Source organism: Morone saxatilis, unplaced genomic scaffold (assembly GCF_004916995.1).
Source record: "Morone saxatilis isolate NCDOM2014 unplaced genomic scaffold, NCSU_SB_2.0 Contig5, whole genome shotgun sequence".
In the NCBI taxonomy this organism is placed as follows: domain Eukaryota; kingdom Metazoa; phylum Chordata; class Actinopteri; family Moronidae; genus Morone; species Morone saxatilis.
The window spans coordinates 17,325,605-17,336,434 of record NW_023340095.1 but is presented as its reverse complement, the minus strand read 5'-3'; the positions used below and the strand labels follow the sequence as shown (position 1 = coordinate 17,336,434).

Here is a 10,830-nt window from a genome sequence, read left to right as displayed (position 1 = left end):
CTTATATTCAAGTGATTATACACACATACCTATGGATATTATATTCAATTTCTGCCAATAGATCCTCCTTAATGTTACACAATGGACCTTTAAAGAAATGTATTTTGGTGTGTCAGTTTCTCTGTAACTCACAGGTTTGCTAACGATGTTGTCAGTGAGTCTAATAAGAACATAATGTTGTTTTATATGTTGTATAGTATTCTATTAGTCCTTTTCTTGCTGTACTCGAATGCCACAATTGAAATAACAGAAGACACTGAAAAGACATTTTAAGCTTGCAAGACTTGGTCATTTCTATCCAGGCAATAAGAGCTGAGATAAAAGTGAAGAGGTTGAGGATTTAGTGAAAGCGGGAAGGAGAGGGAAAGTGAAACTGAGTTTGATTCAACAGGGAAGAAACTATAACACAGCACTTGAGCTCTTACCTTCTCTGTTAGGATGGCCAGGGTTCTCTCGAGAGCGTTGGCTGAGCGGTCTTTGGCGGCTCGAGACAGACGTTCAGTGTAGTAACACACTTGTGTCTTCAGAGTGTTAATCTGAGCAATCAGCTCCTTCGCTTTCACAACATCCTGAGGCTGGTATGCCATTCCTTTGGAGCCAGAGCCAGCAGAGCTTCAGGTGTGAGTGTGAAAGACAAAGACATAAAAGAGAAGATACATTGTCGAACAAGTAAGGCAAAAATGACAAAAAACACACACAAGAAACCTGCAATACACCACAGGTAATCTCACCTTTCCTCCCCATAAGTGCTGATTAAGTAAAGAAGTACAAAAAAAGATGCATTAAAATCAAACACCAACATGACACTAATGTCACAAGAACCCTGCATTTTATGCTTTGCTCTACTCACTGTTTCCTGGCTTCTTCAAGCTTTTGCAGCAGTTTTCGGAGGCCACAGCCTTTAAAGCCTTGATGGTGTGCAGCAGGAGCACCAATAGTCACGACATCATATGTCCGGTCTAATCGGAAGACAGTAACAAAGAGGATGAAGATATTGAATGAACAATATTATTAAAGCCTTGGACTCACATAGGCATCCAGTACATGCAAACATACAGTATGTGCACAAATTCTTACCATAGCCAGACTCTCCCTGTACTCTCATCCTCTGGATGTGCAGGTTAGTAGGAATAAACTCCAACTTCCTTTCAGCTTTCAAGGTACTCGACTTAAATGATGGACCTGGGAGGGAGGAGAAAAGGGGGAAAGGTTCACTGTATATAACAGGATATGGATAAGTCCTAATGTTTTAAAGGAAAATATAAATATATAAGGACAGGTTATCTTGTACAATTTTGTAATGTTTTACTTTAACCATTTACAGCAGTATTGCATTTTCATTTAATATTTAACCTTTATTTAACCGGATAAAAAAACAGTGCCAAAAAAAATCTCATAAAATTGTTGAAACAGTGCTGTGCAGTGATGCAACAGAGGCCGAGATTTCCAACCCAAAAAACACTGGCTCCTGCACTTCCCACAATTAAACTTAAAAGCATCTTTTCATTAGACCCTTACTTTCTGGTAAATGCCCACATAGGATTTGACACAGCTTCCCCAAACTCACAGAAATGTTTTCACAGGCTGTGTAGTACACCCTGTGACTAACTGGTGTATTATTAGTGGAGAGGCCCTTTAAAATGATATCTATCTAGTGTGTGGTCCTAACCTTTGTATTCATGCAGGTCACTTATGGTCTCCTGGTAGGTGAGGATGATGGTCTGATACTGAGTGATGATCTGCCTCCTCAGGTTCTCCCAGCATGGAGACAGCTCGCCCAGTTCTTCCAGCTCACACACCCTGCAAATCACACGCACACACACGGTTTATTATCAGGACATCCAGCTGATGCACTGAGGGACCTCACAGCTTCACAGCAGTTAGTGCAGCTTTTTCAATTAAGGTCTATGCAATAAACAAAACAGCTGAGCGGATCCAAATCACCCACATTACAAGCAACCAGTAGTAATAATGGCAACAGTGGGAGTCATGATAATAATGTTTCTTTGACTATATAATGGTGATACAGTAATACATAAAGAATATACACACACAAAGCACACACAAATTTCAGTTTACTGGCTACAAAGGAGACAAAAAACACATGCACTGACACACAATGGATGCAAATGAGGTTACAATGTACTAACGGGCTGCAAGATTAATACAATTTCTTTCACATCATTTTTTTCTTTATTGTAACACTGGATAGTTAAATCTCTTCAGGCAGCTAAAAATGATCCAAATGGGAGGGGGCATCAGTCTTTGGTTAAGCTGCATGCAACTTATTCTCAATCTGTGACAGAATGCAGAGCTTCAAATGTGGGTTGAGTCTAAAATGTAATTAGAATAAAAAGTATCACGTATTTCCACACATTCAAGTACAGAAAATTACAGTACAAAATTAGGACGTTTGGTTTTTGGAAATTGTCTCCAGATCCGACTTGAGGGCAATACTGCACTGACGTACCACAGGCTTGACAAAGAGTAGCCTTTAATCGGTCACAAAGGTTGAGAACCACTGAACTACAACACCCTGCCGCTCCTATAGCCAGATGTTCAAACCTCTGATCAATAATATCAACACACATTTTAGACATTACCTGACGGCATCTTCCTCCAGCAGCAGTTTGACAAACTGTCGAGGGATGTGCAGGGACAACGCACTCTCCGCCATCTGCTCCAGGGTCCGAAGGTGGTTGCCGTCTGTGGTGGGGAACCGGTATGTTCGCGACATGACGCCCCCAAACGCTAAAGCAGATCAAAACATAGTATCACAGCCGTGAGTCACCTGTTACTAAACTCTCACACAGTCACACAGGAGGTTGATATTTAGCTCATATGGACACACTCACCAGCCTTTAGCAGTGGGTCTTTACACAGAGATGAAGACCTGGATTTAATGCCCATGGATTCAGTCAGGCTCTCATCAACAGGGAGAACCATCTGAGATACACAGTATACAAAAAACGGCCAAAGAATCACAATAGTGTTTGCCTGTAGTGAGAGCGTCATGTGTCTAACTTCCTAATTCTTTGATCTGTGACGATGCAACCAGAAATAGGCTGAGGGCAAATGTTACTATGAGGTAAAATCTATTCTCTAGGGCTGCTACTTTTATATTTATCATCAACTAATCATCACATGATTTTCTTGATTAAGCGAATTGTTTGGCCTAAAAAAGTCAGTAAACAGCCCATCACAATAATCCAATACCTTGTTTTGTCAGTCAAAACATAAAGACATGTATCTTTTAATTACATAAGATGACAAAAAGCAGAAAATCTTCACAACTGAGAAGCTGGAACTAAGCAAAGTTTAGTATTGTGCAATGAATTTATTATCAAAAAATGTTTTCTGTCACTCTAATAATCAATTAATAGACTAATCATTTCAGTTCTCACCCTTCCATTAACAGTGTCTCCTCTCTGAAGTCTTGCAACGGGGGCTCTCTGCTCGCGCTTCTCCTCTATCTGCCAGGCGATGACGGTGATGTTCCCCACGCGCTCGTTCTCCGCTGACCTGACCCACAGTGACCCACAAGTAAGTTAACCCAAACCCCTGAACCCAAATCCAGCAAGTATTTTGTCACTGAGAGAGCATGCTTGTTACCTGAGAGTCAGGTGCAGTCTGTGGTGTTTGTCCTGCAGCAGCTCTTTCACAGAAAACATGGACGAACCAAGCATGTACATCTGTCACATAAAAGTGAACACAACCAGAATATTTAGAAGATTTCCACCAGATAAGACTAAAATAAATAAAAAACTTTATTCACATCCTAACAGGAAATTTGAAGACAGTGGAGCAGGGGCTTACCGTGCCCTGCGAGCGGTCCTTCACATCGTAGACAGAGAGCTTGACCTGAGTCTGCTGAGTGATCAGAGAGTCCTGAAAGAATGCTACACTGCTCAGGAAGATTGGGTTACTGGTGCCCTGAAGACAGAGAGACAGAGAGACACAGAGAGCGAAGTGAGATCATTTTGACATCTCCAACAGAGGGCAGGTATCAAGGGCAAGCGAGCAGTGGTGTACCTCTATGATTTCAGTTTGAGCGTGCTTGGTCCAGAAGGCCTGGGGCGGAGTGGTGCAGCTGATGGCGACGAAGCTGGTTGGCTTACGGTCCAGAGAGGGAGTGACCAGCTCACTGCAGGCTGCAGCAACATATAAATACAGGAAGAGATTACAAACTGTGGGATTTAATGGTGGGATGGTCACTAATCCTTGGCCGTGGGAGGAATGTAATACAGTATTTTTGAGTTGTTAGTACTTGATGAGCAGCAGTAGTTTACAGTAATGCTTTCAGGTTGAACAAGGGATACAAATTAAACAAGTCATTCGACACAAATGATGTAGTTGCCTCTTGAGCTAATCCCTGACAGAAAACATCAGCCTTCATCCTTTAAAGCAGCATCAGATTATTATTTTTGGCCAATTGGGGGGGCAACTGAACAAGCTATAAACACAACAGTGACATATTATCACTGTATAAAATTAATATGGTGAACATATCAGCATTGAGTTGCCTATTTACAGACATGGAGTAACATTAGCATTCATTTGGAGTTGTGTTTCTGGCCACCAGTCCAATATTCACTCTCCTTTTAGCTGTTTAGAACTCTTATTTTAGGTCTCTACAAAGTCTAAAAAAAAAAAAAATCTGTCTCTTTAGCTGCTAATTTACTTTGTTCACCAGATAATTGCTAACTTTGTCTGTTTTTGTGCAGTGCAGGTAGCGAACAGTGTTTATCACTATTATCACTATTATTAACAGGGTTTATCAGTCTGTGTCTTTAAAAGACAACAGTGAACTAAAACAGTCAAACCAAAACAATAAGCTAAATGACGTCGAGGCGGGCTGTGACACCATCATCAACCACTTTGATATTACAGAACAAGACTAAAACCAACAATGTGTCAGTTAATCCCTTAGTACTTTCGAGCTTCCCTACTTTGTCTGTGACAGCAGCCCATAAGTTTCTAATAAAGACATAAATATTTAAAAACAGATCACAAATATATAATGTAATTTTTCAAAAAAGCCCAGTATTTTCCTATAACAGCTTGGCCCGGACATTTTATTACAGTTCACAAACAGTAAAAAGTGCATTTGTTGGAGACCATTGTATCTGTGGAGATACACATATCCGGTGCACTACTGAGTTTTTACAACTGAGCAGCACAGTGTATGAGTGATTGACTAAAAATAAACTACAGTATCCATGTTCATCATAATGAAGGAAGATGTCAGCCAGTGAACTAACATAGCTCGCTAATGTGTTTTTAATAGTTTTTGGACAGCAATGGAGCAACAATGGAGGGTGATAAGCTATATCAGGCTTTGAGTACAGCACTCGCCTGTGTGTGTAGTTACTGGGGTCTGTTCGTTGTTGGTTGAGGTCTGGTCATGAGATTTGTTAATGATCAACTATCTTGGACTCATTAGGCGTCACTGGTGTAAATGAAACAAGTTCTGTCAATAAACGTCACAATAAAGTTAAATATTATAACCATTACTAATTAAACCATTTCTTGTAAAAGTACACACACAGTCTGACCTATCAGCAGTGTACAGCAGTGTATCATCTTGAACTTACCCACGCTGAACTCCAGCACAGGCTCGTCTGGATCCTGACTGTTGCCTGTAGGACAGAGAGAAAGTGGAGGGGGAGCCATTTTTTTTTAATAACGCCCTGCTATTTCATCATCAATGAAGTAAATAGGTTTCCATGGTAGCAGTTACTTAGTTACCTGACAGAGCCAGCCCCATCATCTCAGCTGAGAGATCAAACGTGTTGGCCCGGTAGACAGACCATGGCCGATGGCGGGGGCTGCGCTCCTTCCCGGACATGGTGGGTTCTCGTCGGGGCTGAGGACGGATTTGAGAATAGAAAGGGCTGAAGAGCAGAACGATGACGACGCAGACTCAAAATCCAACACTCGTCTGTCACAACAGTTCTTTGAGATGTGTGTGTACGCTGGTTTCCCTTGTGTGCTGATCTGAGCGGTCACACGTTTCTCAATGATAAAACTGAAAGAGAGAGAGAAGAAAACAACAAAGTGATCATCTGCTGTCCCCACAGAAACAGCTGAGACAGACTGGACATCTGCAGCCTTTTGATACCTTTCATCAAGATTCTGGCTGAGCACAAAAAAATTTGACAAAATTAGAAAACGTCTTGTAATTATCCACATAAAGGGTGCTGCTGGCTGCACTCATGCTCATTAGCACATTACAGTCTTCAGTACACAAGGTTAAAGCAATAGATAACTCATGTAAGTTGGCTGTCGATGCTCCTTTATGAGATGAACAGTGTATGACAGGCTGTGTTCTGTCAGTGCTCTCTTTCCCTCTGATAATGTGCTAATATAGGCAGTGGAAATAAAAAGTGTGACTTTTCACACACAGTTGCAGGATATGAAACACAGAGCTGCAGCAGACTGAATCTTCACCTTCTACCTCCTTATGCTATTTGTGCTTTCCTGGTGTGTGTTTTTTTGTAAACTGGGTTCTTCTTTCATAAAGATTAATGTCAAACATACATGACATACATAATGAGATAAAGGTCTCAGTTTTATCAACTCTAGATATAACAGATACACACCATTTTGACTAATAATTCAGTATTTTTCCTTGTTTCTGTGTCTGTTCCCTTGTGTTTATACAGTGTCAATAATCAAAAGTAAAGTGCATCAAGCAGCCCCTAATGATACAAAGACAAACAACGTATATTGTTGTTCCTCCTGTGAAAAACACCAGGATTCATTATCCAGCATGAATTGCTCTGTAAATCTTAATATAGTCAGTTCTTTAACAGTTTGTAGTGCCTTTATTATTGTGGACGGTACAGAGCTGACAGGGAATGATGAGATGTGGAATAAATTGCAACAAAGGCCCCCTGGTGGGACTCGAACCAAGGACATTGCACTGACATGGTCTGTGCCTTAAACCACAAGGTCACCAGGACGTCCCTGTTCTTTAAATTTAATAGCAGGTTTTGGCAACACTCAGTAAGCACTTGTGGTGCAACTCTGTGAAACCGAAACTCATTTGTTATATCTGATACTCATTTTGTTACGATAAGTCTGATAATGCAGAAGCCACAGCGTAAAGGGTGGCACCTGCCAAAATGACGTGCAATAGTGAGAGAACAGGATACTAAAGGCTGTGCCAAGTGTGGCACACACAATGAATATAAGAAGAAACACAGATGTGAGAGTGAGAATCAGCAACAAGACCATCAAGCTGTCTGTGCATTGATTTGGCTCATGCAAAGCAGAAGTAAGCACCAATATGAGCCACAGACCTAAGAACAGGAAATAGAGAAATGACGTGCGTGAAGAAAATGTGAAAAGGTTAAGAGGACAGGAAAGGGACTCAGTAAGAAGTCTGATGACTAACCTCATCTGAAAGCTGCTTCAAATGGCCCTATGAGCTAACTGTTTACACTTCCTGTGATATGTCAGACTCAGTTAACGTTTCCTCAATAGTACTTGTGTGTGTGCTGCACAAATATCCGCTCGCCTTTGCTCAGAGTGATCAGGTGGAACAAATTTCTCCCCCTTATCAGCCCACACAGACCCGGTAGATTGAGGTGATATTAGGTACTGCGAGTGTTTGTCTTGTGTGTGTTTTCTGTTTATTTGATACCACATTGACAAGAGCAGAACAACTGTTCTGTGCATTCATGTGTAAGGATTTCTGCAACAGTGTCTATTTTTACATGTGACTGTTTTGACGTCACAAACCGCACGCAAAACCACCATCTTCAAGTGACACACACACGCATACAGACACTCATCTGCATAGTCACACACACAGAATCCAGAGTATGATGCTCTCTGCCAGTTTAATCTCTGTTTTGGCATCTTCATGTGAGACCAAAACAGATGACAATTACAGCGTGGCTGCTCTGCCTCATTAGGCGGTGTCAGTGGGAGCTGTCTTTAAACATGCTGTAATCTCCACTGCCTGGAGCACTGTGGGAAGCTCTTTAGGAAACCCACAGTGGATCTAATACAAAGCCACGGGGAGCCACGGATCATCATCATTGCATCTGTCTGACAGTCATCAGCTACATGCTTGAAGGGAGACAAAACGGCCGTGAGTGGTGCTGAAATGATTCGTCAATTAACTGATGTATCAGTGGACGGAAAATTAATTAACAACAATTTTTAGAACTGTTTAAGACTTTAAGTGATGCAGTGAATAAAAATTGCAAACGTTCTCTGGTTACAGCTTCTCTAATGTGAGGATTTGTTGTTTTTCTTTGTTCTATATCATTATCAACTGAATATTTTTGGATTTTAGACTGACATCTGAAGATGTCCCTGTTAGGAAATTGTAAAGGGTGTAGATAAACTAAATCAAATTTAAATGATTTTATTATCAATGTGGATTACTTTATTGATTTATCGATCAATGGTTTATAAGATGCCAGATAATACTAAAAAATTACCATCTTAATTTCCCAAAAACCCAAAGTAATGTCTTCAAAGTGCTTGTTTTATTCAACCAACAGTCCAAGACTACTGAATATGAAAGTGAAGAGGAGGAAGAAAGCTGGAACCAGAAAACGGGTTGTTATTCTTGTGTGAAAATCAACTAATCAAATAACTGACTGAAGGTTTGAGCTCTTACTGGCAGATAACTGTTAGTTGTAGTTATAGAGAGTATTGGAGATATGGGCGTCCCTTCAGATCGGCCACAGTGTGGCTGGTTGTTAAAGATTTATAACAGCAAGCATCCACACTGATGAAGTGTGACCTCTGACCTCAATAAGGGAAAACAGGTCACTGAGAGACATTTTAGTTTTACAGCTTTAAGGGGAGAAGAATATAAGACGGGGTAGGCACAACTGAGGTGGTGTGTAGAAGTAGAGAGGACAGAGAGGATTCAGGTGGTAGAAAGTCCTCTGGGGCGGTCTGGAAACAAGAATGACCCAGTTAGTCGGGCTGGTGACTCACAGCTGGCCCCCCTGCAGATGCTGTCAGGACCGGCTGCACTGCAGTGCCTCACTCTCAGACATCCTCTTCCTCAACTCATCTCCTCCTCATCCTTTTAAATCTCTCCTAAATGCCTCATGCCACCCATCTTCTGCTTCGTCATCAACCCTGTCCTTTTTCCTCCTTTTCCAGTGTCCCCCCATAACCCCCGATGCTCCTCTCAATTTCACTCTATTGATCCTGTTCCAGTCCAGAGCTGAGCTGTGCTGTTCTGCCCTCCCTCGAGTCTGATCTACAATCGTCAACTTGATGCAGAAATGTCAGCCGCAGACACATGGATGGCTGCATCCACAGTGATCCATTAATTGCTTTCTGATCTGATTGATCAAAGTGGAAGAGAATATGCAAACTAGTTTATTCCCATGATAACATTTATCCACACACACACACACACCAACGTGAAGAGGAAATAACGTCATGCATAAAGAAGCTCTTGTTACCAAGACAGCAGTAAACTGAACATGAGAAAGAACCTTTGATGACGACGACGACAATGATGATGATGAATGAACTCTTGTTAATGATGCTACAGGATCACATTCACAGTTACACTGTAGGTGGACCTTCAGTAGAAACACTGAGGGCTCCTTTAACAACACTGTGCAGGTGGGCAGGTTCAGGAGTCCTGTTCTATTTATTTCTCAGAAATCTCCATCAGAAACATGCACACAGATGCAAAAGAACAGATATAATAACGAGAGACAGTTAGAGGTTAGCCACAGACCTCAGGGACATTTACTTCCCTCTCTGTTATGAAAACAGTGAAAACTGACAGATCAAATCTAATCCTTATTGCTCTGTTGGGAGCATCTGAGAGGCCTCCAATGGCCTGTTGCCACGGTGATTCATAAGCAACACATCCGGTTTTGGATATAATGTAAAAAAAAAAGTGAAATATAACATTAATCCTACACCAACACCCTCCTGGCCTCCCATAAACCTGCATGAAACAGGGAGTTGTCCTGTCTGTTTACCAGCCGGTAGGTGGAAATAACAAGACACAGGCCAGAGCCGGAAATCTATTTATGGCAACACTGGCCAGTAATACTGTTAATATACTTCAGAGTGGATACATGTTTATTCACTGACACTCGGACAATAACAAATATTGCGTCATGATATCTGCTGATGCTCGTTCAGTGAAGATGCTGCATGGTGCTGCAGGATGTGCACTCCGTTCAGCACAATCTAAAAAAAATAATACAAGCCATGTATAAAAAGAAAAGAGCTACATCGACATCTGAGACCTTGCTGTGGCTGTAAACACGTCTTATTCTGCTCCTGCTGCGAGGTGCTGTTCATCTCCTCACGGCAGCATCAATCATTGTGAACAAACGCACTCGACAAACCGCGAGATGACCGCACATCAAAAGGCAAACACACACAAAACATAAATATCTCATACCGTTCAGAGAAATGCGAAGGTTTCTTTTCATATTGATGCGCATCCTGGTTGCATACTCGACGATGTCTGCAGTCAAGACTCGCCCTGACTCCCTCTGACACATCGAGACGTAATAGCCCCGCTGGAAGCACCCCCCCTTATGTCCACTGGGGGGCGCTGCCGGCCCTCTCTGCAGGGACCGACTGTACCACCGAGAAGAAGCTCAGATGTTGTTTGTTGTGGTTGGGTGGACGATTGGACGTTGGTGGAGAAAGCCTGATTGTCTGCATTGACTAAAATGACAGCATCTCTGTCAGATGAATACTATGGACGCACATTCCCACCAAAAAGTTACTATAATGTTCAGTATTTTGTTGTTTGTCATAAATGTATTATTTTGAGGTATTGGTGGAGGGAAGTGTAGTTTTTTTCTAAGTCAAGGG

At 41.7% G+C, this 10,830-nt stretch overlaps 1 protein-coding gene across 2 annotated transcripts in view; it reads right to left on the bottom strand.

Moving 5' to 3' along the window:
- The window catches only part of inpp4aa (inositol polyphosphate-4-phosphatase type I Aa), a 16,697-nt gene extending 6,181 nt beyond the window's left edge, over window positions 1-10,516 (bottom strand). For both annotated transcript variants that reach the window (XM_035676697.1, XM_035676698.1), the window contains exons 1-13: window positions 10,409-10,516; window positions 5,749-6,028; window positions 5,595-5,639; window positions 4,033-4,151; window positions 3,817-3,933; window positions 3,613-3,692; window positions 3,405-3,522; window positions 2,856-2,946; window positions 2,604-2,751; window positions 1,670-1,800; window positions 1,078-1,182; window positions 851-959; window positions 426-612 (exon numbers count right to left, since the gene is read on the bottom strand). In XM_035676697.1, coding sequence (XP_035532590.1) covers window positions 426-612; window positions 851-959; window positions 1,078-1,182; window positions 1,670-1,800; window positions 2,604-2,751; window positions 2,856-2,946; window positions 3,405-3,522; window positions 3,613-3,692; window positions 3,817-3,933; window positions 4,033-4,151; window positions 5,595-5,639; window positions 5,749-5,848 — 1,350 coding nt within the window. In that variant the 5' untranslated portion in view covers window positions 5,849-6,028; window positions 10,409-10,516. The remainder of the gene's footprint in view (window positions 1-425; window positions 613-850; window positions 960-1,077; window positions 1,183-1,669; window positions 1,801-2,603; window positions 2,752-2,855; window positions 2,947-3,404; window positions 3,523-3,612; window positions 3,693-3,816; window positions 3,934-4,032; window positions 4,152-5,594; window positions 5,640-5,748; window positions 6,029-10,408) is intronic.
- Window positions 10,517-10,830: the final 314 nt, after the last annotated feature.